General features: G+C 38.4%; 1 protein-coding gene across 2 annotated transcripts in view; it reads right to left on the bottom strand.

Moving 5' to 3' along the window:
- Positions 1-3,435: 3,435 nt before the first annotated feature.
- The window catches only part of LOC139139700 (uncharacterized), a 49,768-nt gene continuing 32,910 nt past the window's right edge, over positions 3,436-20,293 (bottom strand). Inside the window, exons 1-2 of one of the 2 annotated variants that reach the window (XM_070708562.1) lie at positions 8,339-9,040; positions 3,436-4,847 (exon numbers count right to left, since the gene is read on the bottom strand). In XM_070708562.1, coding sequence (XP_070564663.1) covers positions 4,624-4,847; positions 8,339-8,978 — 864 coding nt within the window. In that variant the 5' untranslated portion in view covers positions 8,979-9,040 and the 3' untranslated portion in view covers positions 3,436-4,623. Of the gene's footprint in view, positions 4,848-8,338; positions 9,041-20,293 lie in introns of those variants that run through there. The other variant, XM_070708575.1, reaches the window with a different exon arrangement.

Raw genomic sequence — 20,293 nt, 5'->3', positions numbered from 1 at the left:
CTGTCCAATAATTTATCGTGCTTTTAATTTTCAAAACGCACTAAATGTGTGGCTTAATGGCAGTAAACCGAATGAGCAAACGTATTTTCTGACTTAGGAAATATATCGTTGAAGAAAGATCTTTTAGTGGCTTATTAGGGTTTAGGAAGCGTCCGTGTTACGAAACAAATATTTACCCGATACATGTTCGATGAACTAAACCGTTATCAAGAAAGCATCTTATTAGACAGACCTCGTGAAACATTTTGTACGCTAAGCGTAACTTTCCGCAAACGTCATCAAACTAGAAACCGAGAGAATCAGTCTGAGTGGTAGAGTCATGTTTGCACATGTCTCAATGACTCGGTGTCGCAATTGCAGCAATTGACCTAATTCGTAACCTTTTTACGTTGCGCGGTATTGTATTGCGCAATGCTGGCCAGACCAAGAACCATGCTGAACATGCTCAGACTCTTTACGTCACAGCCCCTCGCTGGCAGTGGCTATGCACTAGTGTTGTGCGGTCTGGCCGAGTCGGCACCGCCAGTTCAGCGAGCTGGAGAAGCCTGCGCGTACCGTGAATGAGTTAGAGCAGTCACATTGTGTAGCCATCGAGGGCCTATGAGAGAGTCTAGAAACATACAAAGCTGTGCATTTGTTTGCATCGTGGTTTTCATTTCTCAAGTATGCGCATTACTCTTAACTCAATACAAAATATTCCTATGCTTAGAAACATTTTGGATTCATAACTTGAATTGCTGAAGAGGTTTTGGGACATCTAGATCTATCAATGATCTAGTTCTGTGGGCAAGACTCAATGCCAAGGGACGTAAGCTTACGTATTTTCTTCTTACGAAATGTGAATTTAACCAGCAGGACTGTAGGGAGAAGATTACTCGCAAAAAAACCGGAGTTAAGTCTCGAATCCGTCACGTGACACTGGTCTACTATTAAAAATTGGTTTTCCATCGCATAGTATGGTCTTGAATTATCGTACACCTATGATTCCTCTTGTTGTTCATTAATTTGCAAGCCTTCACAAGTGTAAACATTTGACCGATACACAAGTTACAAAAACACCAACCAACACAATTAGACTTTGGAAAACGGTTTAGCAAATAGTTCATTTTTTAAAAATACGTTAAGTCACTAAAAGTAAATTCCAAAAATTATAGAATTATAGAAATTCATTATAGAGTGCATAGAAAGTGACAAAACCTACATTGATTCAGTCCTCAATGTTTTAGTCCAAATGTCCGTCTTCGAAAGGTTGTGGTGTATTACACGTAGAACGAAACTCAACCTTTTGCTCATACTTTGCTCATGGAAACTAAATCGTGTAAGGGATCTCTAGCCTTGCCTAAATTCCAAGCGACCATTTTTTTGAAAAACTTTTAAAGATAGATTTATTCCACTGCAAAGTGGCAAATAAAACAAATTTACATAACTAAGAATGTGTCTAGCGAATGAACAGAATTACAAAGTAACTTGTCTGAAAAAAATTAGTCATTCAACTTAAAAGAAAAGACTGAGAAATATCAGGGAAAAAACCACAACATAATCGTTCAGGACGCATCCTTCAAGTTTTACAAGGCTCGGCAACCTAGTGCGAGTCGTAGGGACTGGGACTAGCGCCGCACACGACATACTCTCTCAGTCTGTGTGATTGCATGTCTGAATTTATTTTCGGCCATTTAAAGTACGATCCCGCAAGAAATGTTCAGCCGAGGCGATAAGCATGTAATCTGTGCGAGTCTAAATTAAAAAGCCTACTTTTTATTGCTGTTCCTTGAACTTCGTCTCCGAAAGACGCAAGCACACATTTTTGCTGAGGAATGCAACTTCCATTCGACTGCGCGACACCTGAACACCATGGGCCGTCCATGTAGTCCATCAATAGACCTATACCTAGCAACTCTAAAGCTACATTAACTTGTAAACGCAGCCTGAGTATGTGTGTTAAGTCTACTGAAGCTGTTGTCAAAATGCACAACTTGGTGCGAACTGGAAAATCATCATCATCATCATTACCACCACAATCACCATCATCATCATCATCATCATCATCATCATCATCATCATCATTACTACCACAATCACCATCATCATCATCATTATCATCAAACACGATTGGAACTAATTTGGGATAATTGGATCTTTATATTTTTCAAATTTCTCAAAAGTGTTATGTGCCCTATAGCTGCATGTTGCGATATTACAAATTACTCATAAAAACAAGTGTGTAACTTATTCTGAAAAGCAGATGAGCTTAGATTTGAAGATTAAATCGACATTACTTCAGCATCCAATTATCTCAAATTAGTTCCAATCATGTTATCATCATCATCATCATCATCATCTATGATCAACAAAAAAATTGCATATTGTACACTTATCATTGAAGAGATGTTAAATGCGAAAAATGACAAGTTCCAAGTTGACAAATAAAGTCAAGATAATATGCTCTGTCTTTCAAGTTTGCCAGTTTTTGCTGTATGACTTTCCGTACTAGTAGGACTTAACTATGAAAATATTCTACGAACGGAACAAACATAAAGCGACCTAGCCAGCTTTTACATGTGTATATTACAACTATTTTAATCAGATTAGTACAAACCCGACGTGTCTCAAAATCAGGGAGCAGGAAAAGCACTATGTGTATCATTCCAATGAACTTAAACCTTATGCTTTATGCAATATACTGAGCATAATTGTTGTTGTATTGTGCTTGTAATAAACTGAAAAGATTTCCACCATACATTTGGGTGATCGATTTCCTCAGTATAGGCTACAAAGCAACTAACTGTCATTCCCTTGGTATTCGTCTATATGTTAACCCGTCGACTTTGAGAAAGCATAAACGTACATATGTAATGCATGTATGTGTATAGAGTGCCCTGGCACGATGTCCGCCGAATACACTTCAGATCGTTCGATTTTCGGAAAGTATTGTGTGATGACTCTGCAGTCGTTACTCGGGGGAGGAGGGTTGAGGACGGTCCCAGCGAGAAATAGATGCATGATTTCTATTTGGCAAGTATTTGGGAATCGATCGAGTTATTATTTACTCCATGGGAGGAAACCGTGAAGGCAGTCCCTCCACACCCCACAAAATACTGAAAATACCAAATGCAAGCTTACATACAAAAATGTAAAATGGTAACGTCATTTTCGGACGGAGTATACAGCATGTATAGGCGACGGCGTAGAGTCTGCACCAATATTTGGCAAGCCTTTTGAGTGTCCTGCACAGTGGCTTAAATGTTAGGAGAAATCTCACAACTATAGAAGCCAGTCTTTGTCAAAAATCCAGGTGATACCTTTATCTATTTCAGCCCCAAATAAGGAAAACATTTCTCTTGTCTCTGATTTTAGTTATTTATATCGACGCTATAGATCAAAACAGCAATATGCGCCCAAAAATATTTCATTTTATTATCTTATTTTTATTTTATTAAACTTTTAAACGAGGGTAGCCTTATAAGCTTCAGTAAAGATGCTTATCTTCCCAAAGGCCGTCAATTGAACATACAACCTTATACAAAGCAGAACTACATGAAACATTACAAACAAAGCTAACACAATACAATGCACAAAAATACAATATGGCCAGGAGTGAAGCAGCGCACACTGAGATAAATGAAAGCACACGCTAAACGACAACAACAAACCGACAAGACACACAAATTCAGAACACAAAAATTATTTCCAATATATTAAAGCTTTAAGGTAAGAAGTTTGAAAATTACTGAATGAGTTACTAGATCTTATATTTAAATCAACATTATTCCACTGAGTGGCACTATTTATAATAAATCCTCTCACAGAACCACTAACAATTTTGCATCTTAGATCTTGTAACTCTTTTATGGTCAATTTCGGTAAAAAGACTTGTCATATATTGTGGCGCAAGATTATTTAAATATTTAATACCATACAAATATTCTTATAAACTATTATATATACATTGTTTTAAATAAATCCTTGGTCGAGACATTATACCTTGCATCACACATCACTCTGAAAGCACGTTTCTGAATCATATGCAACCCTTTCATAAACGGTGCTGCTCCCCATAACTGACAACAGTGATGCAGTCTGGTAAAATAGTGTTATTATAAAACGTTTTCGTGTATTCATAGGTTAAAGCTGTCGCATTCTCCTGAGCAAAGCAATATTACTATTTACTTTTCTAAAAGTCATGTGTAGTAAAAATGCTGTTTTCCTTGGCAGATTTTCATCGTCAATTGTACCAAGAATCTTTTCACAGTGAACTGCTTAATTTACCAATAGTTACATATCAATAAAATACAAACACTTAATATTGTCAAGATTCAATAGACATATGCAACGGTTTACCATTATTGAAGTTTTGTCATACATTTATTGAACACAATAACTTAAGTTCACATCTACCAAAGAAATACTCTTCAAAATTGATCCTTCATTAAATTATCCAGCTTCTGTTGTGCAAAGTTGAAGTTAACATTCAAGCAGATTCATAACACTGGTTCTACATAGAACGGAGAGATATGGCAGTGACTATATTACTAGTGGATTATTATATCAAAGCACGTCTTTGTCTACTTTTCGATGAGAAGTCTTTCATATGATATATTTGTTGGCGTACGCATGCCCTCCAGCTTACACATTATTAAGACACTCGCCATGTTTACAACCCGTTTTCACATTGCCCAAAGTGGCCGTTTTGTCACTGCGATCAGTATTCCCCGGACACGACTGCTTACGACATTGTTGCTCCTCATCGTCTCCAGTGTTGACGAGAGTTTTGTACCCCTTCATTTGATCGACTTTGTCCTTGACCGCGTCGACTAGGAGATTCGGGATTGTGGTCGGCAAATTTCGTCCTGAAAGGAAAGCGAGAGTATACGTCGTGAGCTGTTTGTGTTTGTATGTCGAATTTGATGAATGTTTTTTACCTGATAGTCGAAGAGTTTATCTTAAAGGAACCGAAAAGTTCCATTACATCATCTATCGAAACTTCCAACTTCAAACATTGCATCTGTATCTCGTCTGGACATGCAAAGTGGAATAGAAAGGCGTGGCGTATTTATCTGAACAATGACTAATCCTTTAGCATGAGTTTACCCAATTGCTATACTGTATATAGCTATAGAACATTATAAAGTATGGAAAAGTAATCTGTAAATTGAGTGCTGGTAAACGGATGATGGCCATACCAGGTACCATAGCCTTAAATAGATTAAAGCGCGCGTGTTCCCAATGTCAAGAACATGTGATAGAGAACACAGTTTAAAATACATATGCTAGGGAATCTTTGTTACAATCATCACCATCATCATCATCGTCATCTCTCTCTCTCTCTCTCTCTCTCTCTCTCTCTCTCTCTCTCTCTCTCTCTCTCTCTCTCTCTCCGAGTCTCTCGTCTACTCTCTCTCCTGTATAGGTCTCATTGGCATCGTAAATGAGACAGGACGTAATCGAGTCACTGCACTTGTAGCAAATTGCTGTACTTCCGGCATGATGTATACGTTGAATGCGATAAAACGATCCCATTATGTCATAAAATGCTTCACACGATATTCCTAGCTCTGTTTAATCTATGAGACAAAAGATCCAGTAAAATTCGATCATTGTTCATATTTTTGTAAATTGGCGATTGCATGTCATTTTTCTTCAAAAGGTGAAGGCAACCGTTACTGCCGTTGTTCCAAAAACGCGTGCTGCGACCTAGAACGGGAAACGCCCTGGTTTCAATCGGCACATGTTGCCAATTAAATTTATGACATTTTCTTCTGTGAAAAGCAATTTCGTCTCCAACTTGAAACGAAAGCATCTAGTTTACTTATTTGTATTACTCATTTTCAGTCATCTGTTCGTTGACATCACGGCGTAGCGATTTAAGGGGAAGCAAGCCAGACATTTATAGTCTCAAGTTACTAAATATCAGTGTACGGGATAAAGTGAAATGCACCTGTTACAACGGCCATGTGGTCGAGTTCTTTCGACATTAACTCAAAATCTTGGAGTTATTTTTGCCAGTGCTTGTCTTCGGGGCGTTAAAAGAAATATCTTCTCGGCAATTCTTGTCATGAAACTTTTTCTAAGTATCCTTGTATTTCAATCCGATGAAATGACGTGCTCAACTGAGAATTTATTTATAGTATCAATATGACATCATCGCGCTTGGCTCTGTACAAATTGTGTCGATAAAAATGGTGGGAGTTTTCGAGAGTTTACGAAAAAAGTGACCTAAAAGGTTCCACACTACTGCTGCTGTCTCTTTGATATCTACAACAACTATGTAGCAAATAAAAGGTGACATCATCGCGAAAATATGCAAAGTAATCTCAATCCTTAACAGGGTGTAATCAGGTAGCTGAATCCGTCGATGTTTGCATTGCAGAATCAAAGAGAACAGATCAGTCATTCGACATTTTACCATCAATTGTTTATCAGAATTTCCGAATTTCACCATCTTTATCACTACAGAGAGTTTTGAACACTGGGGTGTGGATGAAGCCCCAGTACCTGTTACTTCTGGTGCATTTCTAGTAATTTTGTTCTGTTTGTCAAATTCAGTTTCGTCGAATTGATCGCTATCATGTTGGCCCATATACTTTACGGAGAAATTTGATCGCACATTGTTCAAAGCCGTAGCCCTACTATCGCAACACCAGCGCGCTAGTCTTGGGGACAAGTCAGAGATCGTATACAACATTCTGCGTTTTGAGGCGAATTACCCTATTGCGCTCAATATTTGGTATGTTGCAGAAACAGAAATCTTACATAAAATTATCGACTTATCCGTGATACATTGGATATTTACGTAGCAAGTAGTAAGATTGATGTAAATTATGATTTATTGATGAGAAATTATTGTACAATATTATTATTGTACTATAATAATAAACAAACTAGAGACCGTGAGAAAATAAAATGTGCTATGTTCCTCTTTGTAAATCTCGCGAGACTTGAGCGCTGTTTTGTATGGTCGCCAACCATACCGTAAAACAGGTCAAATTTTGTATTGCTGTAAAGTAATTGTTTGTTACTGAGCTGTTTTAGCTGAAATTGGTATTTTATGACCTCTAAATGTCTGTAGATGACTATTTGTCCGAGAATTTCACCACCGCCACGCCAAGACCTCCATTGTATACAGTGGATATAGGTCAGGTGACTCACGGGTCACGGTATCAGGGGCGTCCTTTTTGTGTATTTTATAGTAACCTTACCGACTTTCAGGTCGACACCTTGCGGTGACTGTCTATAAGAACAGGTAAAGGCTGCATCGGTGTTTGTATGACTCCAATCCTCCATCAAAGGTGCAATCATATTGGTTGTAATAATCGCAACTGTACTGTCCGCAAGTGTACAGAACAGTCCAAACGCCAACCTGAAAAGCATGATGACTGCGCATGCCAATCCCTACAATACCGTAACTGTGCGCCTGCAGCAGAGCATAGGATGGCACAGCGAAACCTCATTGCCATTCGTCTTTCACGTCGCAAAACCATGATCCTGACAGCTCATAAGCTATTTTCAGTGTATTGTTCGTAGATTTCATAACTGTTTTTGTTTTTGTTTTTTGTTTGTTGTTTTTTTTTCTAGCTGTACACGGACTTGTTAATATAGGTCTCTGGCACGGCGTTGTGGGTGTGCGTGTTTGGGAAACAATGCAGTGCTAAAGGTCATGTTAGTGATTCAAAATTTCCACCCCTCCATGACGGGTATAGGCATGTGTGCACCACCTCGCGAGGTAACTTGTTCTCTCGTTGCTGAGGTAATATGCACCCATTTTAAGACATGACAGCGTCTTTTTATCGCCTTGCTTTTTGTTGCCCTGGCAGCTTATACCTGTATTAATTCAGTTCATCTTTTTTGACTCGCTGTTTGACGACAAGGGTAAACAAATGGGGGCTAGCGTTCATAACTCAAGCCTAAAGAGATACATAGGTGAAATAATGAATTAATGTGCGCTCTCTTATATTGAAATGCAGACTGGTTTTCTTGTTGTGCAACTCACTATAGTACATTTCCGTGACGTACATGTAGTGGTTTGACCATAGAATAAAATTACAATACAAAGCGTTGTTTACGGAAAACTATATGGATTTCAACATTAGAAAAACGCAGACATATATTACTATGATGTCACAGTTTCAGAGCACTGCAATTAAAGCTTTGAACTTCGTCAATTTTCCTTGTAGTGTTACCAAGCTGAGATAAACGTATGGTGATTACTATCTCATTAAAATGGGCTGTACACTTCTGTTTATGTTTTAGCAACCCCGGCGATTGGGAATCCCCTAAAGATTAAAATGGCTGACTTTTATATTTCAACGTACTTTCCATACGGAAAACAAATTTACTTCACCTTTCCTGATTTTTCCTTCTCCTTTGGGCTTATTTTGCTTTCCTGATCGGTTTGCCACTGCACTCATGCCCGCGATGATCACCAAGACAACGGCGGAGAAGAGAACGATGGCGAAGAGTGTTGCCGCAGCGACAAAAAGAGCGTTAACCGTCTGTGTGGAGACGCTCAGATCACCATCATGCTGACTTCTATTACCACTCTCTGGCGAGGTTCCCGCTATTGTCTTTCCAGTCATCAATTTCAATCTCTCCTCTTCCTTATCGCATGGCAACCTCCCCTCAACGATATACAGCGGTTGGCAAGATTTCGTCCCCTCATCAAACACATGCCCCTCTTTAATACACTCTCCACATACAGTGTCGGCAAACAACGAGCATTTGGCGATGACCTCGGCCCCGATCGGACATATTCGGCACTGACGACAGACATAGCCAGGGTCAATGGCTTGGTCAACTCCATCGTCATTTCTATATCTTCCAGATGGGATCTTGAACACAAACTGCCCGGGCGGGCAGTCAAGGGTCGGAATGTCATCGGAACCGGACGTGACGTGTCTTAATAAAGCCATAGCAGATATCGTATAAATAATATTCGAGCCCAGCAAAATAATGACAAAAGATACCTTTTCTGAGAAAGCCATGCTATCCTGCCGGGTTGAGGTTGGGTATGTACCAAACAAGTCACAAGACGATTTGTGATTGAAGTAAATGCAACTGTTTTATATTTACCTGACACACTGGGTAATCCCCCCGCTCTATGTTTATAGGTATTTGCCACTACATGAAGCCTGTCGGGTAATTCCAGTTCATTATTAGAAACGCTATTTCTAAGCGTGTTGTAACATGGACTCTGGACCTGTTATACAAGTATTCTATAATTACTTGCAAAAATTTGAAGCTTATAAGCACAGAAGTTACAATATCACTTGGTAATGTCATCACAATAGTTCACCAAACAAACGAACATGAAAACAATAGCAAGTAGGCCCCCGCCCAATATCTGAAGTAAGAAATGTGGAGTGCATGCTTATCTGTTGACTCATGTACAGCTGTATCTAATAGTTGCAAATTGCAAAGATATAAAATACGTAACTTATGTTGAGTACACACCATGTATAACACGATTGGAACTAATTTGGGATAATTAGATGGTAAATTAATGTAGATTTAATTTAATCTACAAATGTTATCTCATATGCTTTTCTTTTTTTCTTACGTTACACACTTGTTTTTATGAGTAATTTGCGATATTGCAACATTCAGCTATATGGCATCTAACACTTTGGAGAAATTTGCAAAATATGAAAACCCATAATCCCGAATTAGTTCCAATCGTGTTGTATGTAAAGAATCCGATTGAGTCTCATCGAAATAGGAATCACTTTGTGGAGGCCCATATCCACAAAATAAATCCGGATACATTTCAAAAACTTGGTTCCAAAGTATTATGGCTGTACATAGTTTCAATTGAACTCACAGCCAATATTTTACGTACATTTCAGTTTTTTCAGATGCGTTTATTGCGTTTCAAGGCCTCCGGCCCATATGCAAGGGGGTTACAGAGATTTTAAATACATGGGATAACAAAATAATATCTCAGAATCAAATACAAAAAAGTGGACAATACATAAATATATACAGTACACTAGTAGTGTTTCAATCATGAATTAACTGCATGAAAGCATAGAACGTACACGCTCCAAGAATACAACAATTTTGACATGAAATCGAGTGAGTAAACGTTTCTGAGGTCTTGAAAGGCGTCAACCACAAAAAACAACAATGTGCCAGATACATTCGATTATCTGAACTCAATGAAGCAAACAATAGCAAGGGACCTCGTAAAACACTTATTGCAAACGTCACGAAACAAGTGACCGGGAAACTCCCAAGTGGTTGCGTCATGATGTTTGCGCATATCACTGCCGTAATAGCCCAGTGTGTCGCAATTTGTTATTATCGATATTCGTCATCTTCTTTTGCGGTGTGTATTATTGTAATACACAGTTGCCAAAATGAGAACATACTTAGCCTTGCATTTGTTTGCATATGCGTTTTTCCCCTCATCAGCGTATGCGCTGAAGGCGATTGCCCTTGGTTACAGTGTCACTTTATGATGCAAATGTTTTATCTAAGATTTTACAATTATTTTTACGAACATGCGTTTTGCAAATATTTCAATAAGTAAGATTTACAAATATTTGAAAGTCAAAATGGTTGCGATAGCCCCATTGATAAGAAAAATATAAAATCATCAAAACTGTGAAACGTTATTTTTTCGCTTTGAGACAAAGCGAGCCATCAAAACGTTTTAAGGATGCAGGTAGACCAGAAAAATTACAATATTGAACGAAATCTGTACCAGAGGTACGTACGTTCTACTCATCTGGAATGTGCAGAAGTAGATGTTACATACGTTGCAAAATACGTGAATTTAGACTTCATTTTATCCGCCAGACTATAAAGGAATATTGCGCGAGCGCCCGCACACGACGGAAGGCTCTGAGTCTGTATGCCCGCATGCCTTCACATAGACCCTTGAAAAAAGATCCTTCGTTCATTTTGTGCGCGACCTCGCAAGATTTCTTCAGCCGATTCGATAATCATGGAATCTATGAGAGTCTTCATTTAAACAAGTCTGGCTGATGTTCTGTCTACTTTGTCTCCGCGGGCCGAAGGACTCATGTACGTGTATTTGTTGAGAAATGAAACTAATATTCGACTTTGCGACATCTGGAAACAAGGTACGATTTCAATCAATGGATCTGTACCTAACAACGCTAAAGCTACATTAACTTGTCAACGCAGCCGTACTATATGTCTTATGTATACTGCAATTATTGACAAATACACATCTTGTTGCGGACTGGAAAATCATCATCATCATCATCATCATCATTTACGATTAACAAAAAAACAGTGCATATTGTCGGCAAGCATCGTGTTTGCATACTCACACCTATTCATCGTGTCTTCTTTCAAAATTTATGACATTGACCATTCAGCGCTCAAACTGTCGAAACCTATGATAGTCTAAGGACAGCTTTGCTTCTATATAAATCCAGTTATTATATATCCTCTTCGGAGTTTAATCATACAGTAAGTTTTGGTATCAGTGGATGGTATATAATGGGCGCTAGTTGACCTTTTATCTCACAAGTTTTATGTAAACACTGGAAAAAAACAAGTCAAATCACAAATTTCCCTAAAATCCCATGATAGCTAAGTCACGCAGTAAACGAAGACTTGTCTAGACTTTACACTTTTCTACAAAAATTCGACTTGAAATTGTGTATACATTATGTTATTCACAAAATCAAAGGATGTATGTCCTTATACATCGTACACTTAGGTAAGGTCTGATCACGGGCACTCTGTTGTTCTGATTTGATAGTCTGAATAAACTAAGCTGCTTATATGTAAATACCAACTTTGATGATAACTGTGTAAGAAATTATAACAGAATGCCGTTCAGATTGAAATGACTACTTAGCTACAAAACCAGATCAAGGTCGGACGTGTCTACGGGAACGTCACAAGCGACCACATCGACCGTATTCTTTCGATGCTAAACGTCGCGGCGGAACGACGCACGCATATATACGCGTACTATAGGTACGCGCGCGACGTTTCACATAATCATATACATCTCTGACAGTGCGGACGCACATAGGCGATTTCTCCGTTGTTGCTAGGCGTGTCTATTCCAGATTCTGTCGTCGCTAAGGCGAGACGACGGGCGCCACCGAGTCGAAGCTGACTGACAGGGCGACACATCAGGTAAGCTGAGCTCTCCAAATTTCATTAAATTTTGACCGTTAAATTAGATAAATATGTTTTAAGTGCGTTGGTTCTAGTAGATTGATGGCCCGACAGTTGTTTTGATGGCTTTTCCCCAAATATTTGACATTTTTTCTGAAATACGGCAAAAACTTTCAATGTCAATTGTGGATGGGTTGTGACATATCTGGCAGAAACTTGCGAAATTAATACCGTCGTTTGAGAAGTTAACATTTCCGTCTCATGGGTTTAATTTGTAAAGTTTTGGTAAATTTATTATCCTTACTCATCATTTAATGTGCTGGAGCAAAATCGGACTTGGGGAGATCGGATGGCATTCTGAGAGCGATTTATTTTCAGCTATGTACAAACCGGAAGTGAGCCAAGGAGGCCGTACAACATGGCCGGTAATCGATTGCAACTAAAATAATATTGCAGGGTATAACGGAACTGTTATTTTGCAGAACATCTATTTGGGATGAGCGAAAAATCTTCCTCCGTATCTGACAGTTTCATTAGTTTCCATCGCAACATTCTGTGTAGAGAAATGATATTTCTTCCCTTTTCATCAAAAAAATATATACACAGATCTGATGACAAGCTCTCTGTTTGATATGCTAAAAGCTGCATTCTAAAATATAAAAGCATCTGTTTATGTGTAGGATAAAAATACTTGTGTCAATAATATGTACATGATTCATAAAACTCGTAAGGTTGCCTTCACAAAAAACGGTTAAGGGGGCTGGAGGAATTCAGGGGGATTCGAAAATTTTTGGGTAGTAGAGGGGAGGGGGACTTGAAAATTTTGCTCCACCTGTAGGGGGAACTTGAAAATTTTTGGTTCCCTTTTATGTTTTACATTTTCAAATTCAAAGTTTTTGTAGGTAATTCAACGAAAAATGAATACAATTTTTATGTCATGGAATTGTTGTAATGTTAGTAATAATTTAACAAAATCTAGAACCATTTTTGTTACATTTCATGACATTTATTTCGAACAAATCTAAACGTGTGATTTGTCGTAAAAAGCCAAATGAGCCTAGTTACACAGGGCAGAAGCTGCAAATGTTGATGATTTTTGCAATATTTCTGTGTGACATATCAACTACAGTTTCTTGTTGTCTCCCTACAGCATGCTCAAACACACAATATTCAGTTTGTCGACAAAACCTGTATATACAAATATGTATTTGGTGACAATTTAATTAGAGTTCAGACTGACAGTCAGTGATACAAATGCATGGTACACATACACAGGCTGTGATAGCAATCTGAATATTGGACAGTTCAAGATGCTGTAGGGAGTAGAACAAGAACTCAGTTGTATAAACTGAACAAAAATATTGTCAAAATTATCAAAGTATCACTATCAGATTCTGCCCTGCTACTGCAGTGTCACTGTTACTGCATACGTGAGCAGTGCAGAGATAGTTATGACTCTGATGTACACGGTAGTTGAAGAAGGGTTTCGGTCAAATGACGATCATGACAGTGAAACATACAGGCCAGGGAGCAACATATGGAAGACCAGGAGACTTGAAAAGTTATCGTGAATTTTTGAATTGTGGCATATGAGAATAAATCAAATATTAAAGAAAAAGATGAGGTCACCATGCTTGATTTTCTATATTTTCATATTCTTGTCATAAAATAATACGAAAGTAAAACTTTGAACAGTGAGGACTAAATGAAAAAAATATGTGACTAAATGGCATTATTTATTTTTTAACCAAATTTGCCATTATTACACCCAAAATTTCAGAGATTAAAACATTTATTTGATAGAACTTTTAGCCATCCAGTATTGTCCATTTCGAGTAGCATCTACTTCATATATGTCTTGGACTTAAACAAATTTTGGTAAGTCACTGTGCTCAGTTTTGACAACATGGCAATGAGCCAGAATTCACAACTTTCCTACTCTCTGATGATCGTCATTTTTTTGTGCTCTTCGGCAGCAACAATTGACCTGGACAGAGTTGGATGAACTCAAGATGGCTTAGACCGATAAATTCAAAAGTTTACTGATGCCTTTAAGATGAATCAATTTAAGAACTTGTCTCAGGAATATGACTTTACAAAGTGCTAATAGCAGGTAGTGTTGAACACCTGTGAGCGGAACGCCGCAATACGTGATTTTTTCTGCATACACATCCTTTACAAATATGTGGGATTGTGATAGTTGGGGGAACTTGAAAAATTTTGATCATATAGAGGGGGCATTTGAAAATTATTTAGGGTATTGAGGGGGGATCTGAAAAAAATAAGATTATAATCGCGATTCCTTCAGCCCCCAGAGTAAATGACTAGGTGTTGGAACAGCTGATGATGTGAGAGCTCTATGTGATCTATGCATGTACATTAAGAAGGCCCAAGGTGTATTTTTTTTTAATTGGATACATACCTTAAAATGTTATTTATAATTCCCATTTAATGTATTGTCATTACATTTGTTTTCTACTTTCAGATCACGGAACATCTATACAGTGAAAGAACTGACACAGAAAGTGCAGGAAGAATGTTTTGATTTTTTATTTATTTTGCAATAAAATGTTGACCTTAACAATATTCCTGACTGTCTGGCAATTAGTTGTGGCAATATGGAAGCTTGGAATAAGTGTTGAATGTGTTTCAAAAATTGTCTGGGTGTAGTACCCTTTGATAAATTACAAAATGCATGACACAGAAATATTTTATTCTATCTGAAATGAATACCAAGATGACTAAACCAAAGTCTCAGCAGTCCTGCAATCATTTTTGAAGGCAATATATGTCTGGATGTGCGCTTAGACATAAGAGCAAATAATACCTGAAATATACAGTAAAGCCCCATTAGCTGTATCTTTTCTACACATGCACTTTGCAATGCTCTCCATGATCCAAAATATATTATCTGATTTTCAAAGATAGCTTTTGCATTCCCTGTCATTACTCGAATCCATATTTGGAAGCCAAAAATTATTGTATTGTTAAAAAATCTAAATTGTACACTCTTCACCAAATTTGGAAACTTTTTTATCGCATTTTGGGAATAACTTTGGCTTTAGTCACTTTTGATTGGAAACATATTTAAAAATCATCCTAAAATACAGCTAATGTGCCTTAAAACAAAACACCTTGTTCCTAAAAAAAAGGATGTAGGTTGTGTTACAATGATCAGACGTAGGCTTACTTTGTTAAAAGAAAGGAAAAAATCATTTATAACAAGTTACAAAATGGATACGAAGCATTATTTCTGAACAAAAAGGCAATGATGATGAAAAATGAAATTCTAAAAAAACAACAGAGATGGCAAAGGTCATCGGTAGAGGGCGGCTTTATTTACTCGCTAGGTCATGGTCGATGGTGTTTTAGGCACATTTTAAGTTAACATTTCCGTCTCACGGCTTTAATACAAAAACCGAATACGTAGTCTCAAAACTTAGTATCTGCGCTATCGATCACTGGCCAAATCTAACTTGGGGACGACAAGGTGACGGAGTAAAACGCTAAAATTTAGGGCGGTGTGAGTAATTTTGAGGGTAGGAACGCACGCGACGACTTTGTTTTTCACCATATTTTTTCACAAAATGGACAATTTTGTGTCAAATGTCTGTTCCACCCTATAGGTTACGTTGATATCTTCCATAGTATTTAGTTTTTACGGCACACGGAACACGGGTAGACAGACCCTAAGCGAAAAATCTCCATGGTTTCAATTGCAGAATGCGGCGATATAAATTTGAATTTTTTCGTTCCATACCCCCCACGTAGAGAAGTTCGATTTGGTGCGTTCCGACTATGTGCGTCGCCACTGTAAGGCCGGGGAAAGCAGACGACAGTTCAGAGGCGCTCGCGTGCATTGGCTGGTCCCCGCCTCAGTGACAAGCACAAAGAGGCAGGTAACGGGAAACCGCCATGTTTAGAATTACGAAACGTGATTGGTGGAACCATGGCGCGCTTCCATTGGCTGTTCGATTTTACTTTGAAGTAAAGCTAAAATTATCACAGTTTCATGATGCGAACGTGGCTAGAATTTAACCAAGGATTTAATTACATTCTTACAAGTTTTGAAATATTGTCAGCCACAAGAGTACACTAAAACGCACGCGATAAAAAATGATGCACTATGTGCGGGCATGCGCAATTAACAACTTCCGGGAGACCAAAACTGTCTCATTTCAAAATGGCGGTTTGCCGGTATCTGCGTCTTACTACGTGCTGCGTCTAGTCAAGTCACGTGAGACGCAGTGATCAGCGAATCGCGTGCATAGCTGTCGTCGCGTGCACGTTCCAGTCACCGCGCTCATGTACACGGCAGTCATAGCAACGTACCGTTGTCATTCTACGCGCTTCATGATTGCGGTAAATACGCGCTGGTAAGAACTCTGCCGTGCATGCCGCGGTGCAGAGAGACCGAGACCGGGCGTGAGAAAAAATAATCAGTTAGGTGAACAAGCAGAATGCGACTGTTTCTTTTATATTAATAATACCTCATTTTTTTAGGCTTTTGTTTTTTTAAATCACGATGTAAGTTCTCCAGCGGCAAACGGAAACTAAAATACGAAATCATGTTTACACGCTTATACACCATCATTTAAGAACAACAGAATGCCCGTGGCCTGATACGCCAATACCACTGCTGTACGATGTTCTCGGGTATAAATCCCGGTATTTTGTGAATTATTTATATTCTGTAAGTATGATGATAATCGCTGAAAGCGAACATTCCATCATAGTTTATATTACATTTTTCACAATTTCTATCGTCTCTACAGATTTACATAGGGAGGTAACTTCACAAATCTAAAAAATGTTGATGTCAACTTGGATTCTCCTATGATGCATTCACTTTGTATTGGATACTTTATGAGTCTTGCAATATTTTGGGGAGTGCTATGGCGAAAATACTTACAATTTGGAAATACTTGCCAATATCGACATCATGAAATATACACAATAAAGCGATGTAGGTGTTCCTACAAAGCTGGGCGATGGGATGTAAAGGCACATGACTGAAATTTACCATACCGGCATTATATGTAAAGTATTTCTAATTATAGCGGACCCATTCAAACCTACCCCGCGTGATATGATACGACGACCCACATTAATAGGCCCAGTTTAGCCATGACAAAGTGTCACCACTTGCTATTTGTTAAAAGAGACAAACATCTGCTTCAAAATACCGACAAGTGTTCCACTTGCCTTAAAATAGCTACGTTATGTGGCAAACGACCTACATGTATTGTTAGACTCCGAGTTGCTGTATAGCGACTGAAGTAAACAAATACCAGCTTGATCGCCTTCCCTCTATGGGTGACCTTCGTCCAATTGTTCTACTTCAAAAAATTCCGAAGTCGAAATGCTTAATGTTCAACTTGTCAACATAAGCCTGTAAGCGTATAATAATTCCGAATTGCAATTATTGCTAGCCGAGTTAAATCCGCACTAGAATTAATTTGTCATTAAAAAAGCTTGTTGTGTTGCAAGGCTAATAAACTTTGGGGGGAACATGTTGAACATGCACTTGCTTTGTAAGACAGAAATAAATTATATTATGAAAATACACCTGTTACCTTTATTTTCATGTAGAGATACATTTTCGCCATAACGACCCTTAGTAGAGTCACATTATCAGTGTCACACTTCTGTTTACTCATGAAGTTAGATCGCTCCTCGGGAACAGATATTCAGACTCTCAAACTTTTATCACTCTTTTCTAATCTGTCACTTGTGGCGGGGAGGGGGTTAATTTAATGCTCTTGGCGTACGAATTTTTTTTACCGTCTCAGTTTTTCGAAAATCGAAAATTTTATTTTTTCTTCATTGAGTTTAACACAGGGTTGGCGGCCAATTTTGAATTTCAAAAACACGGTAATTATAACTCTTGGGTTATTCGTTTCTCTAGTACACAAATTTCCAGGTGACCCCTGATTTTTATGCTTGATTTGAAAGAGAATGGTTGAAATATTCCTTGAGGAAAGTTTGAGCAAAAGTTTAAGTCTTTTACTTTCGAGGCGGATACCACCTTAACGAAACAAGTGATAAAATCACAAAAAAGCGTCGACATATGGAAAACGCGTAGATTACATCATCAAACGCTATGTAAGTATGATGTCAGCGTTTTAACACCACGTGGCGAAAGCTTCAAATTTACTATTGCCTTGTCCTGGCAAACCAAGAGTAAGATACGATTATTGTCACCAAAGTCCCTGTGCAGTACATTGAGACAGGGGTTTACATTTCTCTAAATACGGTCTTACCACCCTGGTTACGGGGAATCCCGCGAGATAATTTTGTTTCAAATCTGGCAAAACTAGATATCTCAAATTACCATAAAGGAGCAAAATTTCACTTCACCTTTTCTGATTTCCTCTTCCCTTTTCGAATTCTTCTTCTTTCCTGATCGGCTCGCCACTACGCTCATGCAAGCGACGATCGCCAAGACAACGGCGGAGAAGAGAACGATGGCGAAGAGCGTTGCCGCGGCAACAAACAGCACTTCAACTTGTTTTGTGGAGATATCCAGCTCGTCATCAAGATAACTTCCATTTTCACACTCTGGCGAGGTTCCCGGTGTAGTGTTTCCAGTCACCAATTTCAATCTCTCTTCGTATCGCTTGGCAACCTCCCCTCCACGATATACAGCGGCTGACAAGATTTCGTCCCCTCATCAAACACATGCCCCTCTTTAATACACCCTCCGCATTCGGTGTCAGCAAACAACGAGCATTTGGCTATGACCTTTGCCCCGATCGGACATATTCGGCACTGGCGACAGACATAGCCGGGGTCAATCGCTTGGTCAACTCCATTGGCATTTCTGTATCTTCCAGATGGGATCTTGAACACAAACTGTCCGGGCAGGCAGTCGAGAGTCGGAATGTCATCGGAACCGGACGTGACGTGTCTTAATAGAGCCATAGCAGATATCGTATAAATACTATTCGAGCCCAGCAAAATAATGACAAACGATACCTTTTCTGAGAAAATCATATTGGTAGACCCGTTTGATGTGTACGCGATAAGAGTTGTGCGTGAAGGCGACGTTGCATTCTAGATCAGTTGACGTTTTAGGGTAAATCCCTTCTATTTATAGACACGCATAATCATTGTTTACTAAAACTGGCCATATTTATTCACAGGGCAAAATGCTTGATATACAACAGTATATACACATATACTGATTCTGTACATGTGTCAAATACGTTAAGTATACACGTACGTATACTAATAAAATGCAAAACTACATTGTACACTTAGTGTGCAAAGATCTGCATTACGTATGATCTGCATAGAAATACGCTACGCATATCAACGTATTGGAATGTTCCATATACAAAGATATACGTTGCGTATGCAATTAATATTGTGTTCCGTATACGTCAATATACGTAATGCTATGCGCATATCAAGCATTTTGTCCAGCATGGCACAATTTGGGAATAACGATAACGGTATCATGGCGATTCTTGTGTGTCAATATTAGAAGAAACAAAAATGAAAATCACGATGACTGAGAAATGGATAATCTACAAATTTAGAAAATATTTGATCGATTAAAGAGTCGAATCGGAAAGCTGTGTCATAAGAAGTATTCAACGTTCAGCATTATACTGTAGTGTCCATATACACCTACGTCAGTTCACCGTTTGTAGAAGGGCCGTAGTCAGGTGGATATCAATGACATGGGGGTATGATATCAGTAATTCATCTAGTGGGTCAAAAAGTAATCATTTTAATTTTGTGAAGGTTCATTTGGGTAAAAATACACAAATTTGCTTGCTGTCGCGTAGTAGCGATTTCAGTCGTGATTTCTTTTCGCTTCGGCTGAAACTTTCCAGTAATTATACATTGATACGTTTATAACTCAAAAATGCACCTATATATAAAAATCAATTTCATTTCTGCATAATTAATAATGTCAGTTCTCAATTTCTGTCGGTACGTTTCAGTCGGGAATTTTTGATGATGATTCAAAACGTATACACACTGTCACTGACACCAACTGATCCAAGAAGCAAATGGAAATATAGATTAAGGGAAATACAACACGAAATAATGAACAGAGAAAATATTGGCAAATATCGATTATTGACTCATTCAACCACAAATTCCCCTTGGGGCTAATATTACTTCTGCTTAACTAGGCCCTTTAGTCTTTAATCGGTCACATTGCTCCAGTAATTCAATT

Source organism: Ptychodera flava, chromosome 1 (genome assembly GCF_041260155.1).
Source record: "Ptychodera flava strain L36383 chromosome 1, AS_Pfla_20210202, whole genome shotgun sequence".
Taxonomy (NCBI): Eukaryota; Metazoa; Hemichordata; class Enteropneusta; family Ptychoderidae; genus Ptychodera; species Ptychodera flava.
Note: the sequence above shows the minus strand (reverse complement) of the source record. Positions and strands in the feature narration are given on the sequence as shown.